Source organism: Cucurbita moschata, unplaced genomic scaffold, assembly GCF_002738365.1.
Source record: "Cucurbita moschata cultivar Rifu unplaced genomic scaffold, Cmos_1.0 Cmo_Scf00034, whole genome shotgun sequence".
NCBI classification, from domain to species: Eukaryota; Viridiplantae; Streptophyta; class Magnoliopsida; order Cucurbitales; family Cucurbitaceae; genus Cucurbita; species Cucurbita moschata.
Genome location: NW_019268550.1, coordinates 131,852 through 153,823, shown reverse-complemented (window position 1 = coordinate 153,823; position 21,972 = coordinate 131,852). Strand labels below are relative to the sequence as shown.

General features: G+C 43.7%; 5 protein-coding genes across 8 annotated transcripts in view; 1 reads left to right on the top strand and 4 right to left on the bottom strand.

Annotated features, from left to right (window-relative positions):
* Positions 1-28: 28 nt before the first annotated feature.
* On the bottom strand, positions 29-4,544 carry LOC111430845 (GTPase-activating protein GYP7). Of its 2 annotated transcripts, none has more exons than XM_023067292.1 (5): positions 3,856-4,544; positions 3,262-3,397; positions 3,105-3,154; positions 1,828-1,881; positions 29-1,694 (listed from the first exon to the last, which is right to left on the bottom strand). In XM_023067292.1, the coding sequence occupies exons 1-5, from the start codon at positions 4,032-4,034 to the stop codon at positions 443-445; spliced, it is 1,671 nt and encodes a 556-aa protein (XP_022923060.1). In that variant the 5' UTR covers positions 4,035-4,544; the 3' UTR covers positions 29-442. The 2 variants fall into 2 exon arrangements, with proteins under 2 accessions (XP_022923060.1, XP_022923061.1); XM_023067293.1 differs by having other exon boundaries at positions 4,153-4,544.
* Positions 4,545-11,439: 6,895 nt separating this feature from the next.
* LOC111430849 (probable 6-phosphogluconolactonase 4, chloroplastic) lies at positions 11,440-13,049 on the bottom strand. The gene is made up of 3 exons (XM_023067298.1): positions 12,677-13,049; positions 12,392-12,527; positions 11,440-12,102 (listed from the first exon to the last, which is right to left on the bottom strand). The coding sequence occupies exons 1-3, from the start codon at positions 12,985-12,987 to the stop codon at positions 11,614-11,616; spliced, it is 936 nt and encodes a 311-aa protein (XP_022923066.1). The 5' UTR covers positions 12,988-13,049; the 3' UTR covers positions 11,440-11,613.
* Positions 13,050-13,210: 161 nt separating this feature from the next.
* Positions 13,211-14,684, top strand: LOC111430859 (ubiquitin-60S ribosomal protein L40). The gene is made up of 5 exons (XM_023067316.1): positions 13,211-13,366; positions 13,481-13,567; positions 13,877-13,979; positions 14,288-14,354; positions 14,447-14,684. Exons 1-5 carry the CDS (start codon positions 13,264-13,266, stop codon positions 14,471-14,473), a joined length of 387 nt encoding a protein of 128 aa, XP_022923084.1. The 5' UTR covers positions 13,211-13,263; the 3' UTR covers positions 14,474-14,684.
* A 435-nt stretch (positions 14,685-15,119) lies between these two features.
* LOC111430852 (homeobox-leucine zipper protein ATHB-12-like) lies at positions 15,120-18,907 on the bottom strand. Of its 2 annotated transcripts, none has more exons than XM_023067300.1 (3): positions 16,386-18,907; positions 15,871-16,281; positions 15,120-15,777 (listed from the first exon to the last, which is right to left on the bottom strand). In XM_023067300.1, the coding sequence occupies exons 1-3, from the start codon at positions 16,404-16,406 to the stop codon at positions 15,385-15,387; spliced, it is 825 nt and encodes a 274-aa protein (XP_022923068.1). In that variant the 5' UTR covers positions 16,407-18,907; the 3' UTR covers positions 15,120-15,384. The 2 variants fall into 2 exon arrangements, with proteins under 2 accessions (XP_022923068.1, XP_022923069.1); XM_023067301.1 differs by having other exon boundaries at positions 16,369-18,904.
* A 1,938-nt stretch (positions 18,908-20,845) lies between these two features.
* Positions 20,846-21,972, bottom strand: part of LOC111430559 (polyadenylate-binding protein-interacting protein 12) — a 4,518-nt gene continuing 3,391 nt past the window's right edge. For both annotated transcript variants that reach the window (XM_023066832.1, XM_023066833.1), the window contains 2 exons: positions 21,366-21,427; positions 20,846-21,272 (listed from right to left, as the gene is read on the bottom strand). In XM_023066832.1, the coding sequence (XP_022922600.1) occupies positions 21,215-21,272; positions 21,366-21,427 (120 nt within the window). In that variant the 3' untranslated portion in view covers positions 20,846-21,214. The remainder of the gene's footprint in view (positions 21,273-21,365; positions 21,428-21,972) is intronic.

Below are 21,972 nucleotides of genomic sequence, written 5' to 3'. Positions count from 1 at the left end.
AAAAAAGAGAACACAGATGACTCAAACGTATCGACAAAATCACCTGAATACTGATTTTGGGGCAACTGGAACAAGATTAGAGGTACACGAACCAAGTCAACAAAAAAATTAACTCATGGATCGAGAACAAAAGTTATTATTACTCCAGCTAAAGATACACCAAGAACCAGATACTTCCTACTTTTCAAGATTCATTGACTCGTGCATCTCGATACACTACTCCCGTTTACTGCTGTTACGGCAGCCACTGTGAAATAGATGAAGGCGAGGATGCAATTTTATGCCAATTATAATGATACATCACTAAAATCTGTCGCTACTACTTGAGTGAGCTTGAGTGAGCAAAAGAAACATCCTTCTGCACCCTCGAATAAGCAAAGAGAGAAGCACTTTCTCCGAGCAGAAGAATGGCACGTTAATTAGCAACCCAACAATTAGGCATTTACTCGTTAAACGAGGTTTCGATCTTCTCATGGAGGGTCACCACCAAATCATGAGCATCGTCCAATAGTTTCCACACATCAAGTTGCCCGGCCATGCTGTTACACTCCCTTATAATTTCGTCCATGCTGTAGTATTTCTCTATAATCAATTTCCTCTTCTGCAATACCGAGGCAGCAATTGCATAGAGCAACAGATCCTCCGTGGGTGGGGCTCGTTGCCTAATCCTGCTCCAAGCAGATTTACCTACACCAGCTCTAATAGCTGCCTGATCAGCCCACATCACCTCCCAAAGGCACAGCGTCTGTTCAAATGTTAATTCCCTTCTAAACAGTACCACAACCATCCTATAAACGAAAAAGCAATCCTCCGCTTCAAGGTCTTGTAGGTGTCTGTAAAGGTGGGAGTCCTTGAATCTGATGATTTTAGAGACGACGTTCAGTTGCTTTCGAATCCCAACCTCATCAAGCCTAAAGTTATGCCGAGCTTTCCGCATGAAGCCCACAAAGCACCAGAAAGCCTCGTGATCTTCAGTTATCACAGTGATTATAGGAGAAAGCAGATCACTCATTCCCTGGCAATACCCAATTTCAGGATCATAAAGAGCATAAGCTTCAAGAATCGTCACTAATCTAGCAGCATGAAAGATCCTGCAGGACTCTAGGTGATCATAATCTTTCAAACCAACAACCTCAGCGGAATGTCTAGCCTTATCATCTGATACTGCTGCTAGGGATGGTGCGTAGGCTATCCATTCTGCATTTGCACGTACGGCATCAAGGCGGATGATCCGCTGCCATGTTGTAAAATCTTCATTACCACGAAATTTGGATGTAACCTCTGTTACCAAGGGAGACGAATTTTTCGAAGTGAAAACAGGATCATTATCTTCTCTACCATCAGAGGAAGGAAATGTTTGACTAACTTCAGGATCCTCAGAAGAATCTGAGTCAGATGATTCAGTATTTAGAATCGAAACATCAGCATTTGTCATCTGCCTAGAACTATCATCCTCTTCCAACAAAACCTCCGAGGTTCCATCCAAGTATCTAAAGTTAGTGCCCCTTTCATCACTAGAAATAGATTCTCTGGCGCTACCCACATCTTCCAAACTAGGAGAGTCATCACCATGAGATACAAGCTGAGCGTCCCCCACCTTGTTAAAGTTCATCTCATCGTCATTCAACTTTATACACCCATCCCCAAACTTCAGTAAGGATCGGCATTGTTTGCGAAGTCTTTCATATTCTTTCCTGCATTAGATATATTGACCACCATTAAAGTTTAAAATGCCAACGCAGAATACAGGTACAGGTGGGAAAAATACCCCATAAACTTATCCAAGAAAAATAGAACGAAATAATATTAGCACTAGAAAAAACATACCTCTTCTGTACTCTTACGGCATCTCTTTCTTCTTCAGAACTGCTCAAGTCATAGCTGTTGAAAACACAAGTAGTTATGTCAATACACACTTCGCACACCACATGATGCTGAACAAAATCAAGCAAAGCAGCACAGCAAGTATGACCATATAGCATGACGTGAATCCTTAAAATGAGGGCGTCACAAAGACTAGTCCTATTGAAAAATGAACAATATAGATATATATTAACAAAAAAAAAAAAAAAACGGTGAATGTATTATAACAGAAGGGGAAACAATCTAAGGGCTAGGGATAGATACAACCCCTGCCCGAAAGACTACAAAAGCAATGCCTTCAAATTGTTAAGGAAAAAAAAAGATAAAGAAAGAGGAAAAGAAAAAGAGAGAACAAAATATAAGATGAATGCACGTAAAAAAAAAAAGGTTGTACTGGAAAGAAGCATCAGAATGCAGCGCCCCTTTTTCGTTATATACAGGAATAGCTCTATACCCAATTACCCATCTGCGTTTGTATGACACATACCTATGTAATAGAGTCTCCCAATTTTGACAGATCATTGATTCCAAAACACCATGATCAAGCGTCCAATAAGTAAAACTTCGAACCTTTTATTATACTTTAGAATTGCAAACATACGAGGACATACTTTTAAACTCGTTGGGACATACTGACAGACATTTATCGCGGTTAGAGCAAAAATATACCCTTGCTATTATATAATACAGATGGCATGTGCGGTGGCTAAGGAAGAGAGGGAAGCTGAATAGGGTGGATCTCAAAGAGACATCTGGCTAGCACGGATATGCAATAAGAAGAGGATGAGATTTAAAAAAATTATGAGCATGATGATGATGATGTAATAGCAATAATAATGAACTAGATAGTAAGAAACCTGTACCAAACAACTGTTTCTTGTCAGACACAATGGTTGAAAAGATAAAAGAGCAAATGAGAGAACACCCGCCAAATCAATACCCAAGAACCAATGGTCAAAACTTATGTTTTCAGCTCAAAAAAACATTCGAGAAGGAAAATTTTGGAAAAATCAACATACCATGCTAGATAGGTTCTAACTCATACCCATTACATGGCCACACAATCTGAGGTTCTGAACTAAAATAGCTCATGTATTTGTGTTAAGATGATGCACTTTGTAAGGAGCCAGAGGAACCCAGCATTCAAAACAGATCTCCCATGGACTAAAGAGAACTAAAATATTGTGTGCATAATACAAGAGAAGCATATGCAAGATTACAAAAGTGAGGGGGGCACTCACAATCCAAGAAGGAACGGCCAGACCTCTGCTCTAATACTTGGATCTACACCCTATTAGAAAACATCAGATCAAAACCCAACCAGTAAATATCTCAAAGTTATGAAAGAACTTATAGCTCTTGAAATAAAATGTGTGAGACAAAGTGATTTTTACTCACTCCACTGCGAACTTTTTTTAAAAACTTGATGCCACCATCTCGAAGCCTCCCATCTGGCGTGAACAAACTTCTCCATTGTTGCGGTGAAAGTGCGTGCTTTCTTTTCTTGCGTGACCATGGCGATTTAAGGCGTCCCCTAAGACATGGTTAATATAGAAAAGTCAATTCATTTTAATCATATCCAATGAAATAGCGTCTCCTCAGCATGATACACAATTACCTACCTAGTATCTATGTACCTCCTTCTAAGAACAAGGATAATGACACTCGTAACTCACCAGTTATAGTTGAAAAATAAAAGATGACTGAAATGATCAAGTATTCTTAAAGGCCGAAGCAAAGTAGAGATTTGGATAGTAAGACCAGAATGTGAGAAAGGAACCTGACCGTACAGGAAACAACATACTCCAGAAAGGAGACATGGAACTCAGAAAGCCTAAACATCTAGATAGAACAAAAAAAAAAAAAAAAAAAGCCTGTAAACAGGGTTAAAACCCGAAACGCCCAAGATCTCTGTCGAAAACTAGGTTAAAGCTTAATTTTTAGCTGAATAAGAGAAATGGGAAGCAAAAGAGGAAGGAAAGAGAGACTCACCGATCAGATGAGGAAGAAGAAGCCGGTGAAGAGGAAGTGACAACGAATAGAACCGAACGCAAATGAACCCATGACGATGAGGCTGAGGACAAAGCTGAGGACGGGGAAGACGAAGAAGGAGGAGAATTGGAATTGGGATCCGGAGACGACGAAGTTGGAGTTCGTTTAAGAGCTCTCATGGATGGAAAATTGAGGAGGGCAGAATGGAATAGGGTAGTACTAAGCAAATAAAATGGAATTGGGGCTTATAGATGAATTCGAAATTGTGGGAATAAGAGAAGGTGTTTGGGGTTTTACCTACGGGCAGAGTAGAAGAGAACGAGGAGGACAGCGAGGCCCGCCAAGGCTGTGACCGCGACGGCTGCATTCGGTTGTGCCCCCGCCATCATCCGGGAGAAGAAGCCGCCGGCGACGCGGAAGGAGGGGGCGATGTCGGTGCCGGAGGCGATCATAGAGGGGAAGAAGATAGTGATGGGGTGCTTGGGTTGGCAATGCCTTATCTTTAGAACTAGGTTGGAGCAAGGAAAGTGAATGTAATGGAAGAAGAAAGTAAAGAAGAGAGTATGGGGTTGGGTCTGATTTTGAGCACCTGGGAGAAGAGGCAGCAGTTCCTTTGTTTATGCCTCTTTGTGTGTGTGTGTGTGTGTGTGTGGATGCAGAAATGTGGAGAGAGAATAAGATGAAGAAACACTCACAACTGGATTACTCCATCAACAAGTCTCGTCCCTCCCAGAGATTCTCTAAAACTTTTTACTCATCCTTCACGGATCGGATGATTACTTCAAACGACGCCGCATCATGACCCTCCAACCACCCAACTTTTCTATTTACCGTATCTTTACGAAGCTACATATGCCACTTTTATACCGCCCTTTAATTTATGCTTGCAATACACCAATTCTTTTATTTTTATTTTTCGAGAAAGGGAGAGGAAAAAGGGAAAAAGGACGCGCCGGACGGAAGCGACGGGCGGCGGTCGGAGATGGGATGAAGGAGGAGGTAGGAGAGAGAGAGAGAGAGAGAGAAAAAAAATAAATAATAATGGAGTAAATTTTCTTGTATTGAATTTTTAATAGAAAGAATGAGGTAAGTTGTTCTGATAAAAAAATTCAAACAGAAAGAGATAAATAATTTAGAAAAGGTATTAACCATTCATGTTATGGATTGAAGAGCAAAAATGGTATAAAGGCGTTAAAAGCATGCTCCATTTACCGCTCGATGAGGAGGGGGAGCAAGTAATAATGTGTTGTTAGAAGGTTTTTGAAGCATGCCAAAACTTTCATGATTGAATTATGAGGCATACCAAAAAAAATAAATAAAAATAGGTAACATAAAACAACACTATTAACAAACAAACTTGATTTCTTTTCGACCAAGAGTTTCCAAAATATATTGGTTTTACTTCAAGGGTAGCAAAGAACGAAGAATATCAACCCATCTGCCAAATCCAAATCCAAATCCATATCCCAATCGGGTTGACTCAAAACTTCTCAGCTTGGAAGCAAATCCAAGGGGACAAATGGGTTTGAAAGTTAGGCAGACCCCAACAAATATTCGGTGAAGGTAACACAGGCAAACGTATTGAAATTACTTTTTTTCCTTTACTGGGAATGAACCTTCAAAAGCTGATTCAAACACATTTACCAAGCAAACTTCACTTACACGTCTCCTCTTTTTTCCACCAACAATTTTTTACGAGTAGGGTAAGAATTGGGTTGTAATACACTTTGACTTGGGTGAGGTGCTCACTCGAGACTTTGTAGTCCACAAAGTCGGGCGCGGCGCTTTTTTGTTGTTTATTTGATCATTGAAAGAACAAAACAAAGAGGAAGGAAAGAAACTTGCTTAGAGTGCAAAGGAGAGACAGTGGAAGAAAATTTGTGGGCACAGGCAGACAACACAGTGTGCATTCCTCAGACCACAACAGTTAACGCAAGCAAAAGTGAAACATACTTTCTTTCTTCATTTATTCTTTCTCGTCTTCTTTTTCACGCAAACCAAACATAGTTTGAATTTGTTACACGGAGAGGAGGGAAATGACAAGACCATACTCATGTTTGTGTTACCAGACATGACAACAGATAGAACAACGAGGTTGCCTTTGTTAGATAAAACCTTTGTTTTTTCCTTATTTAGATTCACACGTTTACATTTAATTTCCTTTTGACCATTTGACAAACACGTCGAATGGATTAGCGAATTCTTAGACGTCAATTTTCTAGGAAGTGGCACAGATTCAGTTGGCCACTCTCCACCCATTTTTAGGATAGATTGTATTTAAATAGGAAATCTGTTTACCGGATTTAACATCCGGTTTTTGAAGAGCAGTCAAAACTTTTCAGTCCTTCTCTCTCTCTTATTTTACGCATTTTATCTCTCTTCCAACAACCTCCTGTCGACAATATCCTCTCGGTGTTTTCCCCAGCCGATTATTGAAATCCAACAATTGGTATCAGAGCCTCGTTGAAGCGATCGGTAGTATACCATCACAGAAGAGCCAACCTATCAACAATCAAGTTGAATAGCTCAAGTGGTTAGAGCGTCGACCTAATAACACACAGGTCTTAGGTTCGAGTAGAAGAAAATGCAAAGCACAAAAATAAATACATCGTGGGGCCCATCTCAAGCAGGCTCGCTCACTCCTCCACGCCGCCAAGTGCCGGCATCTCCATCACCACCACGAAGAGGCCGTGGCCGACATCGTGATGACAGGCGTCGAGTAGTTGTTGAGCGAGTGATCAGAGAGACAACGACCACCGTCGTTCAGTACCCGATGTTGACAAGGTCCAACTACAACGAGTGGGCCTTGTTGATGCGCGTTAACCTACAGGCGCAAGGGTTATGGCACGCTCTCGAGCCAGAGGAAGGAGAAACAATCGAGTACCGGGAGGATCGGCTGGCGTTCGCCGCCGCACGCTGTCGAGCCAGAGGAAGGAGAAACAATCGAGTACCGGGAGGATCGGCTGGCGTTCGCCGCCATATTACGATCTGTGCCCCCAGAGATGCTGGCTTCACTTTCCACCAAACGCACCGCACAATCGGCCTGGGAAGGAATCAAATCCCGTCGGGTCGGTGTACAGCGAGTGCGGGAATCCAACATCGAGCAACTGCGAAAGGAGCTCTCGGAGATTCGCTTTAAGGACGGCGAATCCGTCGATGATTTTTCAATGCGGATCACGGGGCTCGCCAACAGCATCACCACCCTCGGTGGTGGCATTAGTGAGGCAGAAATCGTAAAGAAGATGTTGCAGGTCGTTCCCGATCACCTCGAGCAAGTCGCGATTTCAATCGAGACATTGCTTGATGTGAACGACCTAACAGTGGAAGAGGTGACCGGAAGACTACGTAACGTCGAGCAGCGGAAGAAGAATATCACTTCAGCTGTTGACAAGGAGGGCCGCCTACTCCTCACGGAGGAGGAATGGCTTGCACGCCTAAAGCTCCGCGACAACACCGGCGAGAGCAACGGGTCCTCCTCCAGCCACAAAGGTGGTAAGAAGCCATGGATGTCCCACGGGCGCACGCGCGGGAAAGATGGGAATCAAAAGAAGGAGTCGACCAATGGCAGGCCGATCCAATGCTCGAACTGTGGAAAGAGAGGACACCTGAGCAGAAATTGCTGGAGCAAGCTGAGAAATAAGGAGAAGGCCGAAAAGGCCCATGTGGCTCAATCCGAGGAGGACGAGCCAGCTCTCTTCATGGTAACTGCATGCGTCCCCAATTTCGATTCCAAATCCGACGACGATGTTGAACCCAAGAAAGAGCTCCAGTTGGGCGTAGCAAAGATGGCACCAGCTGGGGAGCCAATTCAACTGGAGGAGGAGCGAGTGTTCGCTCAGATCGGCGAAAGGGACGAGCAACACGAGCACCAGCAGTGGATCCTTGACACAGGGGCAACAAACCATATGACCGGGGCTAGATCTGCGTTCTCCGAACTCGACTCGGGGATCCGTGGGACGGTGAAATTCGGCGACGGCTCCGTCGTCGAGATCGAAGGGCGCGGCACCATCCTGTTCGTCAGTAAGGGAGGCGAGCATCGCCAGCTGACCGACGTCTACTTCATCCCAAGGCTCAAGGCTAACCTTGTGAGCCTGGGTCAACTCGATGAGACAGGTTGCTTCATTTCCATCGAGCGCGGACTACTGAAAATCTGCGATAATCAATGACGCCTGCTCACGCAGGCAAGACGCACCACAAACCGTCTTTACATCCTGGAGTTAGAGATAGACCAACCCGTTAGCCTCTCGGCCAAGACCGAAGAGGTATCTTGGAGGTGGCACGCAAGGTACGGACACTTAAACTTTCCTGCCCTAGAAAAGCTACAGAAGAAGGAGTTGGTGCACGGCTTGCCAGAAATCAAAGGCGTGAACAAGCTGTGCGACGGGTGCCTCATCGGCAAACAGAGGCGCACACCCTTTCCGTCCCGAACAGCCTACCGAGCCGATGAGCCATTGGAGCTTGTACACGGCGATATTTGCGGGCCCATCAAGCCGGCGACCCCAGGCGGTAAGAGTCTCTTCCTCCTGTTAGTCGATGACAAAAGCCGCTTCATGTGGCTGACCCTGCTGCAAGCGAAAAGTGAGGCGGCAGAGGCGGTTAAGCGCATTAAAGTGCGAGCGGAGGCCGAATGTGAGAAGAAGATGCGAGTGCTGCGCACTGACCGAGGCGGAGAATTCACCTCGGCAGGTTTCAGTAAGTACTGCGACGAGATCGGCATACAACGGCACCTAACGGCGCCCTACTCCCCCCAACAGAACGGAGTGGTAGAGCGCCGAAATCAGACCATTGTCGGGACAGCGAGGTCATTGTTGGTGACGGCCGGGATGCCTGGGAGATTCTGGGGAGAGGCAGTAATGACAGCTGTCTATCTCCTCAATCGGTCACCAACCCGAAGCCTCGACGGGAAGACGCCATATGAGGCCTGGTACAACAAAAAACCAACAGTACATCATTTTCGCGTGTTCGGCTGCATCGCATACATGAAGGTAACACGTCCCCATCACGCCAAGCTCGATCCCAGGGGGCTGAAGGTTGTCTTCATCGGCTACGAACCCGGGAGCAAGGCGTCCAGGCTCTATGATCCTGTAGGGGGGCGAGCTCACGTGTCTCGCGACGTCGTCTTCGACGAAAACACCTTCTGGCAGTGGAATGACGTGATCGAGGCAGACCGTAATCCAAATCAATTCACGGTGGAGTACCTCGTCACCGAGCCTGAAGAAGGAGGAGCCCAGCATCAGGAGACGTCACCGCCGCCAGCAGGTGCACCACCTGAACCAGTGGAATTCGCAACACCACGGACTGCGGATTCGACGCTGGATGCCGATCACGATACTGATCTGAAGGCTAGGTACCGGAGGATGGATGACCTAGTGGGAGGAGGTGAACCACCTGGACTAGCAGCGCGCGAGCTCGAGGAAGTGGCCGAACTACATGTCGTCAGTGCAGATGAACCAAACACCTTCGCCGAAGCAGAAAAGAACCCGTGCTGGCGGAAGGCAATGCAGGAAGAGATGACATCCATCACTGAGAACCAGACGTGGAGTCTGGAGGATATGCCACCGGGACACCAAGCCATAGGGCTCAAGTGGGTCTTCAAACTGAAGCGCAACGAAAAAGGAGAAGTTGTGAAGCACAAGGCTCGTCTGGTGGCGAAAGGCTACGTCCAGAAGCAAGGAGTGGACTTCGAAGAGGTATTTGCGCCAGTAGCAAGGTTAGAATCCGTTCGTTTCTTGCTAGCAATTGCAGCACATCACTCTTGGGAGGTTCACCATATGGACGTAAAGTCTGCTTTCCTTAACGGAGAGTTGAAGGAGACCGTCTATGTTCGACAACCACCTGGCTTCCTGGATAACGACAACCCTAATAAGGTACTGCGCCTGCACAAAGCACTCTACGGGCTTCGACAAGCCCCACGAGCCTGGAACGCGAAGCTCGACAGTACCCTACTGTCACTGAATTTCAAACGTTGTGTCTCTGAGCATGGCATGTACACGTACGGCCACGGCAAAAAGCGACTGATCGTGGGAGTGTACGTCGACGACCTCATAATCACTGGAGGCGACGTGGGAGTCCTCGGAAGGTTCAAGAAGGAGATGTCGAAAAACTTCGAGATGAGCGATCTCGATGTGCTCAGCTACTACCTCGGCATCGAAGTGCAACAGAACTCTTCCGGCATCTCCATCTGCCAAAGTGCATACGCGAGGAAGCTGCTGGACACAACTGGGCTTGTGGACAGTAATCCTACCAGGACGCCAATGGAGGCCCGACTTCAACTAAGGAAGGCCGACACTACGACGACAGTCGACTCCACCAATTACCGCAGCATTGTCGGGAGTCTGCGCTATCTGGTAAACTCTCGTCCAGATCTTGCATATTCTGTTGGATATGTGAGCAGGTTTATGGAAGCACCTAGGGAGGAGCATCTAGTGGCTGTCAAGCGCATCCTGCGCTATGTAGCCGGAACCAGAGGCTGGGGCGTAAGATACTGCGCTGGGAGCGGAAAGGAGAAACTCAAACTGGTCGGCTACAGCGATAGTGACATGGCCGGTGACGTTGATGATCGTAAGAGCACCAGCGGAATGATCTACTTTCTCTCAGGCGGCGCGATCTGCTGGCAATCAACAAAACAGAAGGTAGTTGCTTTGTCTTCCTGCGAAGCAGAATACATCGCCGCTTCGATGGCAGCAACTCAAGGGATTTGGCTTGCACGACTAATGGAAGAACTCATCGGGAGAGAAAGCGATCCACCAATGCTATACGTAGACAACAAAGCTACGATCTCCCTGATCAAAAATCCAGTTTTGCACGACCGGAGCAAGCACATAGAAATCAGATTCCACTACATTCGAGAATGTGCAGATCGAGGGCTCATCAAGATTGATTTCATTCGAACAGAGGAACAACTTGGAGACATTTTCACCAAGTCCCTGGCACGGGTGAAATTTGAAGAACTTCGCTCAAAGATCGGAGTTCAAATAATAAGGCAGATATAACACAGGTTTTAGGAGGAGATTGTTAGATAAAACCTTTGTTTTTCAAATAATAAGGCAGATATAACACAGGTTTTAGGAGGAGATTGTTAGATAAAACCTTTGTTTTTTCCTTATTTAGATTCACACGTTTACATTTAATTTCCTTTTGACCATTTGACAAACACGTCGAATGGATTAGCGAATTCTTAGACGTCAATTTTCTAGGAAGTGGCACAGATTCAGTTGGCCACTCTCCACCCATTTTTAGGATAGATTGTATTTAAATAGGAAATCTGTTTACAGGATTTAACATCCTGTTTTTGAAGAGCAGTCAAAACTTTTCAGTCCTTCTCTCTCTTATTTTACGCATTTTATCTCTCTTCCAACAACCTCCTGTCGACAATATCCTCTCGGTGTTTTCCCCAGCCGATTATTGAAATCCAACAGCCTTATCCTAGAAACACACACACATACAAACAACCAGCACGTTCTACAGGGCCAAGAAGATGATGGCTGTCGCATAATATCTGCTCTTACTTTTCTTCCTCTTTCTCTGTCACCAAACACAATCGTTGAAGGAGAGATTTGATCAATGGGGCACTCATTACACCTCCAAGGAAGTCTGGCAAATTTGGAATTTTTATTGTATAAACTAACTCATTGCTATTTACACCAACTTCTGTGAATACAAATTCGCAGACATAAGATTTGGCTGGCTATACGACCCATACATTGCACAATTTACAAGGGGTTGAATGCTCGTGTACACAAAGGGGAAGAAACTACATTATACACATTTCTCTCCAACAGTTTCAGCTGCATCCCCTGTCAAGAACCAGGTCAGTTCACCCTCAGGAGAAACCCACTGGATGATAGGCATTTTACCATCCAAGTCTCCACTATTTTTAACGGAGTTGCTCGTAGACATAGCTTGGTGGCCACTAGTTGACACTATTGCCACATGTGCCGATGAGTTGATAACGGGCAAGGTGAGAGTAATGATATCGATGGGAGGGTTTGGTGATTCATGAATAAAGGTGACCCATTTCCCATTGTCCTCTTGCAGAAAAGGATGGTCTGTGAATACAGAAGCTATATGGCCATCAGGGTCCATTCCAATGAGCATGAGATCAAACTTAGGTAGCCCAGTAGCCGTAGACATGTCTATCACCCCACACTTGACCAAATGTCTGAGGCAGGTTTCATAATCATCTGTTGCACCTTCAGCAGACAGTGCCTCATTGATTGCATACACATTCCCAGGCAGAAGAGGTACCTAACGAATTTTTAATCCTACTTTAAAAAATTCAAGATGAAGTTATTAAGAAACTATGAGAACTAGTTTAAGGAGAGCTTCTTAAAATTTCGGGATAACAAGAAACCAGAACATTGTTGCATCTTGAAGCAACCAAAGGGCATGGAAGCTAAAACATGGGCTAGCTCAAGCATATTGGTTTGATGAGACATTTCACACATTGTACCTTTATGGAGAATATTTCATTTGAAGCCTTTGGTTTCCACATGGCGACTGGAGGTATGCAAAAGAAAGCTTTGAACAATCATACCTGAGAGAGAAAGTAGTCATAGGCTAGCTTATAATTGCAGCCATCCTGATCCTTTGGTATGGTTTTTTCATCAAGCCAAAAGACGTGCCATTTTGACCATTCCACGGAATCCATGTAGGGTGGCTCAACTAGTTTTCTGAAACGTGAACACAGTCAAAGATAGTTACCACGAATGAAGGGCTTTTAAGATAAACTAGGGACATTTAACTTTTCTTTTTTTCTTTTCAAAGTCAGTGAAACAAAAAAAGATTAAGAAAGGGGGAGGGAAGCTGGGGAGGTTCTCACCGAAGGGACTTGACCAAGGACCCACCAGACAAGACGAGTGAAAAAGATCCTCTCTTTACAGAAAACTTATGAGAGAGATCAGCAGTGTATTTAGCAAGAGAAACCATCAGAGCCTCCTCCGTATCGAAAATCTTCTGCGCCATCGCCGCACCCTCAGTGGAAGCTTTCAGGGGTGCGCCAAAGTGGTGGGGATGGGAGCGAAGCAGGTTGGAGGAGAAAGCGCGAGGTTTTGGGAGAAGCGGAGGTAAAATTGGGCGAGCGGAGTAGAAACTTCGCAGGGAGAGGAAGAGGGAAAGTGAAGAGAGTGCCATAGCAGGGCAAGCCGATAAAATGAGCTGAGGCGAGTGTACATTGGATCAAAAAGAAAAAAAAAAAAAAAAGTATATTTTAATAAATAAGGCTATGGGCTGGAAGTCTCATAAGATCGGGCCGTCTGGACCCGTTTCTCCATCCGAAGGCCTTTTGATGACTTGGATTCACACCTATTCCCTTCTACGAAGCCCTAATTCGGAAGCATATAAAACGGACTGAGGCGGGTGTCGCACAGGTAGAATTGTAAACCAGAGAGAGACGAACGGTGCGACAAGATGCAGATCTTCGTGAAAACCCTTACTGGGAAGACGATTACGTTGGAAGTTGAGTCCAGCGATACCATCGACAATGTCAAGGCTAAGATCCAGGATAAAGAAGGTTGGATTCTTCCCAAGTTATTTCGTTTTTGAACCAATATTTCTTCCTCTTCTTCTTTTTATCATTTGGAATACACGTGTTTTGGATTTTTATAATTCACGGTGCATGTTTCAGGTATTCCCCCGGACCAGCAGAGACTTATCTTTGCTGGGAAGCAGCTTGAGGATGGGCGAACGCTCGCTGACTACAATATCCAGAAAGGTTGCCACTATCCCTATCATATCATTGTTTCATCTTTCTTATATAGAGAATTAAATTGGGCTAATAATATTAGAGAACGTAGTGCATTGTTTGTTGACGAGATAATCTCATCTTCTGCGTTTGCTTTATTGGTAAATATGTTTTTGCAACCATCTGAGTATTTCTTTGAAAAGCATGGTTTGATCGCCGATGAGGGTTTAACTTGTGTGTTTTATGGGAGTACAATTAGTTTCCCTAAGTGTTTGATAAGGCCAATATTCTAAAAATTGAACATTTCAACTCATTGCTTTATTTTTGTATTATTTGCAGAGTCAACTCTGCACTTGGTGCTCAGGCTTCGTGGTGGTATTATTGAGCCGTCTCTGATGGCATTGGCTAGGAAGTACAATCAGGACAAGATGATCTGCCGCAAGTAAGCTTCAATTTGCTAAATTATTTAAATAAAAATGTGTTCTTTGGTTCTTCTATATGGCACTCTTTGTTGCCTTGTCTTGCAATTGCTTTATACATGGTGTTGAATTTGGTGGGTAATTATATGCGTTCTGTTTCAATTTCTCTAGATTTAAGGTCAATCCCCAACTCTGTTTACATCCTACTTCTTATGAATCTGAAACATTGAATGCCTTTGAGCTGACCATCTAATGTGTATATATATATATATATATTATATGATTATTCCCTACTCGGTATCTAACTTGATCATGTATAATTAAATTAAAGGTGCTATGCCCGCCTGCACCCTCGTGCTGTCAACTGCAGGAAAAAGAAATGTGGACACAGCAACCAGGTATGTTCTATTTCCTGCCGTGCTATTTTAATAAGATCTATAAACTCGCTGCATGACTAAAAGCTTTTTTTTGGTTAATCATTGATTTGCAGTTGAGGCCAAAGAAGAAGATCAAGTAGACTGTTGATTTTGAGAAAGGAAACCTATGCAGTAGTTTATGTTTTAGTTTATTTTTTGGAGCAGTTGTGCTTAGAACTACTAAACTCATTAGGAGTTTGATTGTTATGATTTTTGCTTTTTTATTTTTTTAAACCTCGGGTATTGGCATGTTTGTTCTCGAATTTTGAATTCCAAATCTTGAGCTCGTCGTATTACCTATTTCCACACTTGATAACTATTTCCAGCTCATTTTTGGCTTCATCCCCGCACTTAAATAACTTCAAGGCAAAAGACTTGGACAACAAATACAATAAGAATATTTTACATTAAGTACTGCAAATTTCATAAAATTCATTTTGGTAAAGCTATGGGTGATGGGCGGAATCTTATTTCTGATTGGTCGAACGATGACAATCACATTCACTTCTTTATTATGGGTAAAGGAATAGCCTTGATGTGTCATTTGTGCCCTCCGTCCACTATCTTTACATCATGCATAAAAAATAGACATGAATTACCCCAATTGGGTGTCACCTTCAAAAGCTTGCGTACCGAGCTGTCTGCATTATTTCTTGGATGCTACTAATGAACAGGCGAGTGATGAACTTCCTATAGTGTTCTTATATCTGTTTATTTCGTAATTCAACTACGCCTAAGGAATAATACTTGCCTGATGCATGACTGTTGGAACTAGGATTTTATTTACGTAGTAAACAATTACAAATCAACTAGGTGATGACAGTTTCTCGGATTAGTTCATGGTAATCAACTCTAGATGGTAATCTTCCACCTGGTAGTAATAAGACCAATATTTAGGAGCCAATCTTTAGTATACTTGGAATCCCCTCAAGTTTAGCCAGTTCCTAAGTGAGTGTAGTAGTAATAAGAACGAACAATTGGGAGCTAATCTTTAGTAGAGTCTGGATTCCTCTCATCCCCAGAAACTTAGCTCCTGCAAACTACTACACGGCTGATACTCAAATATGATACCACCACCATCCGAATCAAAGCCGCACCAATTCTCTGATGATTCAAACGAACCATTCGGGTTCAAAAGTTGACATGCTTTCTCCACCGCATGGCTTCTGTCGTTGCTTCTGCCTTCCGACGAATGGGTCATTTCAAGTCCTCGATCACCTTCTCCATTCTCTGTACCCCTCTTGTCTGTGTTATAATTATTGTTCAAATACGTGACTCCATTCTGTCCTAGTTCATCATGGAAGCTTTGTGGCTTTTCTTTTGTCTCGTAGATGGTTTCTGCAATCTCATTGGAATAATGGCCCTCACGAGGTCCTTCGTGAACAAGCTCGCTTAGCTTCTGCAACTGTTTCAAATGGCAGCATATTGTTTACTCATCAACTGATGAAAATGCTCAGCAATAGAAGGACTTTAGCAAAAGGAAGAAAAACTTTGGTACCTGTGAGAGCAAGGAGTTCTTCTCTTCCTGTAATGTTTTAAACTGAGATGCTAGATTGTCATAATTAGCTCTGAGGCTCCTGAAATTGTTCTCCATCTCCTTGGACTTCCATCTTGCCCTTCTATTCTGAAACCATATAGCAATTTGGCGAGGTTGCAGTCCCAACTCTGTTGCAAGCTGCACCTTCTTCCTGGAATCGAGCTTTGAATCCGATGAGTAAAATATGGACTCCAGTGACCTGATTTGTTCATCACTAAACCTTCTTTTGTTCATGTTGTTGGTTTTCTTCTTCCTCCTCCTCCTCCTCCTCCTAGGAGTTGAACATGTCTGTGAAGAGGCTACTGCTGCGGTCTCAAAATTTGGTAGTATGAAATACTCCTCTCTCTCCATAACTTTTGTCCATTCATTCTCCTGAAAACCACACAGGAAAATATAACAGAATATATAGGCGGGTAAGGTAAGTAAGAAAAGTGTGAAACGAGTTTCTGCATGGAAGACCAATGGAGTTCGCTAACGTGTGGCTTTTTCCAGTCCATCCCTAGTGCTTATCTGCATCCATTTTCCCTTTTCAGCTTCAAAACTAAGGAGACCACAACCCTCTACAGCATTTTTTCCTTCTTGTTGAAACGCTTTTGCTATAAAGGCTTGGTTAGTGTCAAAAAGCACTACACTGCATGCTTATCCCCTAGCTAACCTGGAATGCATTCAACACCTTTTCTTTTACATAGCCACACATATCTGCTCTTTTACAAAAATATCATAGTCATGGTTTCAATCAGAGCCTCTAATTTTAGTTTTGAAGGATAATATGTGGCTGTGGGCAACAAAAGTTGAGATAAAGTGCGTTAAGAAAATGGTCAATCAAATAAACTTCGTGAAGAGAAGATAAGCTTTGGGGAAGGTAGGGCTTGCCAGAAAGAGCTGGTATTGGCTTTGGCTGTGGCTGTGGCTGTGGCCCCCAGATCGTGTTTACGGAGGGAGCAGTTGGTTGGCAGGAAAAAGCGATTGGCTTTGGCTTTCGGCTGGTGTTTTGTTGGGCTGGAGATGGATGGCAGGACACGAAGCGATGGAATTCAATGTCTTTCCTGTTTATGCACACATAGAAGGGCAATGCTTGCACGCCACGGCCCTTGGGTTGGTTGAAAAGTTGAAGCTACGAAGTGTGTGAGTGGGAAGCTGGGGTTTGTGAAAAACTCCGGAAAAAGAAAAAAGGACGGAGAAAGGTACTGAAGTTTGGTGGGGAGTTGGGGAATCTGGAGGCAAGTTAGTGATTGGTTTAGAAGGGTTTTGATATTACCTAAAATTGAGAAGGAAAGATTTGGTGTTGTTTTGAAAAAGGGAATGCAAAGAGGAGAAGAAAGGGGGAGGAAATGAGGTGCTGAGAGGGAGATGGTGGGGGGAAGGGTGTGTGTGTGGACTATGAAGCACCTTCTAATAATAATGATAATGTGTTCGTTCCATTTCCATCCTTTTATCTAAAATGGGATTTTATGATAACAACCTGTTTTCCCGCGGGTTCAGAATAGGGAGTGGGGGAGACAGGAGAAAGAGAAGACGAGCAATTAATTACTGAATTTGAATTTTGAGTTTTTGACTTCGAAATTTGCATTTCCAGTTGCCGGATGCCCTCCTCCCCCCTCATTCACCCCACCTTTATTCCATGCATTTTCTCAGCCTTTCGGTGCTGCTACGTCCGCCGTCTCCCCCTCCTCCCCTGCGGCCACCCATACCATTGCCCATTGCAGTCCTTCTCTTTTAATTAGCCATCCTTGTTTTTGTACGTTGTTCGTTGCCGTTTGCTGCCCGCGCGCCCCTGCGTGCGTGCGTGCGTGCGCGCGAGGGGAGAAGTCCCTTCCCCACCTCACCCCAGGGGCGACGGACAAAAATCGATGTTCTTCATTGCTCCTCTCTCTTTCTTGGATCCTGCGACCTTCGATCTCACCACCATCTCCTTCATCGCCATTATCCTCCTCCTCTCTCTCCTCTCCCTCTCCTTCATCTTCCACCTCCATCTCAAGTCCCGCACCTCCCACCATCTCCAGCGTTTCAATTCTCTCTGGACCGTCCGTTTCCTCCTCGTCGCCTTCATTGCATCATGGGCCCTCAACGAGCTCCTCCGCCTCTCCTTCTTCCGCCGCCGCTATCTCTACCCCTTCCTCCCCTCCCTGACCTCCCTCCACCAATCCACCCTCTGCCAACTCCATGCCCTCTTCTCCCTCGGCCTTTTCCAGCCCTGTTTTCTCACTACCCTTCTCTACCTCATCAATGCGTCCGCCAAGAACAGGACCCCTCACGACTATGGAGCTATTGCCTTCCTTCTCCTCGTCTCCATGCCCATTTTCTTCCTCCACCTTTTCATCGTCTTTTACACCCCCTTCAAGGACGAACTGCCCCCCGCCTTCAATCAGAGCTATCTCGTTATACAGGACGGTTTTGACAATGCCACCGTCTTGTGCGCCTACCCACTCTTGAGTTCCATTGCCTTCTCTGGCTTCGGGATCGGCTACATGCTCTGTTTCTTGTTCTCTTGCTGGAAAGTCGCCTCCATGGTCATCAACAAGTCGCTCAGGATTCGAGTTTACGCCCTCGCTTTCACCATCATCATTTCCTTGCCCTCGCAGATTATATTTCTCGGCCTCTCGGGCCTCTGGAGGCCAGACGAGCCGGCTTACTCGGTGGCTGCGTTGGTTGTGTTTTTATGTACGTTTCTATGCGCCGGCGCGGGGGAGGTCATTCTGGTCATTGTACCAATCGCCGATTCCTTGGCCGCCGGCGGGGTCTCTCGGTGGACCGGAGAGCCCCTGAAGATGTTGGGAGACGGTTGATAATTTTGACAAAGAGTAGTAAGGATGACAAGATCTGGTGGCAACATGGGTAGGAGGGCAAAGATGGTCTGCCCAGCCTCGGCCCATCACAGGAGAAACTGGGGAGAAGAATATGATATGTAAAGCTCAGACTAACTGGTTTTCTTCTCAATTGTTTGAAGTGTTTAAATAGAAAGAAAAAAAAAGAAGAAAAAAAAAAGAAGGTAATATCTGATAGTACGGTTTTGTAATTTTCTGGAAATTGTTGAGTGAAGTACATCCATTGTTTTTAATTGCGTTAGAGATTCTTCTCAATATTCATGTCAACTTACCTATTTGCATGGAAAAGGGTGAGATGAAACAGAATCCCTCAACTTCCTCAGTTTATCTCTAAATTAATATAATTAAATCAAATAAATAAAACACAATTAAAATTCATTTTTATTGGGAATCAAACAACAATAACCTCCTTTCCTGCATATCTCAATCAGAAACGGACGTAAGAATAACGCTACTTTTCTTTTCTTTTTTTTTCTTTTCTGTGCATATCTCAATCATATGACCTAATTTGACCCTGCTGAAGATCACAGGTCACCTTGGGCAATAAATCCAAAAATGGGAAATAATCACCTTGTAGCACACAAGGTTGAGTCCAGGTGAAGTATGGAGTATCTAAAGAGGGTCACAACCTAGTGAGCAAGTGATAATAGAGTCCAAATCCAAAAAGAGGAAAGAAACACCTTACCCCATAACAAGTCAAGTCGAGGTGGCAACTATCCAAAGAGGGTCATGACCGACTAGGTTGGTGATAATTGAACCAAGCTCTCAAAAAATGCTAGAAGAGAAATACCTCGCTAGCAAGCAGATTGGTTTGTTATTTAAAACTTTATAGAGAAATAAAAGCGTATACGCACATTTCAAATCAGATGTTGACAAATGGGAAAACGAGTAACATCTTTTAAGAGTTTCTCATCATTTCAAAATTGTAACATCTTTGAGAGTGAATGAGAAGTTCATCGATTCAAATATATTATTCAACTAAAAGGATATATGTAGAAAGGAAAAGGAAAAGGAAAAGGAAAAGGAAAAGGAAGAAGAACAAGGAAACAAGAACGATGAGAATTCAGAAATAGTGGACCGAAACCTAAGAGTGTCCCAAGCCATTGTCCTCCACATTTGAGATGAAATGTGTGGTATTGAAAGAGAAGGCAAGGAAGGGAAGGAGAAGGAGTTAGAAGCTTGCTTCATTCTTATCTCACCAAACTCAATAATACAGAGAATGTTAGAAGCTTGCCAAATCGCTCTCCGACAACACAGAATAATAACTTAACCTTTGCCTCACAACCCTCCCTCTTCCCTCTTCCCTCTTCCCTCTTCCCTCTTCCCTCTTCCCTCTTCCCTCTTCCTCCAAATTTGTCCCCCACATCTCTTTTTGTCCTTTTCTTCTCCCTGTGTTGGCTTCTCTTTATTCCTTCTTCTTTATCCTTTATTCCTACCTACTCTTCGTTCTCGTGTCTCCCTCAAAATACTTCCGTCCAACTCAAATTCCGACTCTCTGTAATCATCATCGTCCAAACAGACAGTTTCTCCCAACCTTAACTAAATCAATTGTTTTGGTTGAGAATAAAACAGAACCATAAACTCAGAGACAAGGGGTGAACTTTAGGCTTAACTGGTAATGGCTGAAGAAGAAAGCAACCAAATGGCCTCTGCAAATTAAGAAAGGGTGTGAATGAAGGGTTCCGTAGAGCCTTAGAGAGCTGCTACAAATAATGCCTCGCCGGCCCACCCTGACCAAACTCTTCATTGTCTTAACTTTGACGCAAATACCAACTGTGTACAATCCTTTGACCAAGCATTCATAAAAATAAAAATAAAAACAAATCTCAAGATTTTACAACACTTTCGCTTCAAACATTCCAAACGATTCAGCTGTTGCAAGGGAAAACACTGATGGAAACTTTCAACACGGTAGACTGGCTATCAAGTTCATTTGCGTGGGTTATTTACCTATATCTATTTGGAACGTGGAGACATGGTTGTACAAAACACCTTATCAAAGTCGTTCTATATGTTATCCATGCGGCAGCAGGCAGCAGCATAATAATGAACAAAACAAACAGAGAACGGAACATCCAGAGTGCAGATGATGAAAGACTCACGCAACAGAAGAGACTAAAGAGCGGAGAGTTGATTAAGAGTTTCCAGTTAGAAACATTGAAAGCAAGTGCTAAGTGTTCCCAGGGATCAACCCTACAGAATCCATCCATCATAACATCATCAGAGATAATCGATTAAGAGCCTCAAAATGCCATCCACTCTATAAAAAACCTAAACAAATATCTCATTCACCAATAGCACCTTCTAGTTCAAGGTACCAAAAGGTACCAACTCCACTGCAGAGGATCCATGCATATCACTAAAGGCAACAACCCCTTCTGAACATATCTCTATAACCATAATATATATATATATATATGCAATATATATAAATATATCTATTGAGCACCAGACCGACATGGAACAGATGCAGGGAGCATTCAGTTCAGCTGGGCACGAGGAGAGCGAGGACGAACTGGGGTCTTTGATGGGCTCACCCTGAAAACAAACCCATGAGAATCATGGTTATATTCTTCAGAACAAAAACACATGCATTTTTCAAAATACCCAACAAGAATGAGCTAATATAACCTTATTGGCAGGGAACCCAACACCACTCCACTGCAATTAAGAGCAGCAATTGCACTCTCAGCCTGCAAATTAGTATCAAATCCACACTTTCATGCAAAGCTATGGGTAGGTTACAGCCAACATAACATTCATGTGACTGCATAAACACCACTGTTTTCTAGAAATACTTTTAGGGCATAGCTAATCCGGTGTTAATCACAAACGTGAAACACTAAAATCATTCAAATGAAAAGGATCACATATCAAATGATTTCAAAAGACCAAACATGCATTGCAACAATATTTGACAGTGCTAGACAGCAGTGATAGATAAAATAAGTGAAGCAGGTACTCTAAATGCATTCTGTACACCACCAGACCAAAGATGTATTGGCGAATGGTATACACAAGAACCACAATAGAGTGGTTGGTAAGGCAAACCACATCCATTATTAAGTCTACATGCATTATATACCACTGTATTGCCACAAAACCGAAGATGAATTGGTGAATGGTAAGAACAAGAAACACAACAGAAATATTTGACCAAACCCACCACACACACACACACACACCCAAAAAAAAAAAAAAAAAAAAAAAAAAAAAAAAAAAAAAAAAAAAAAAAAAA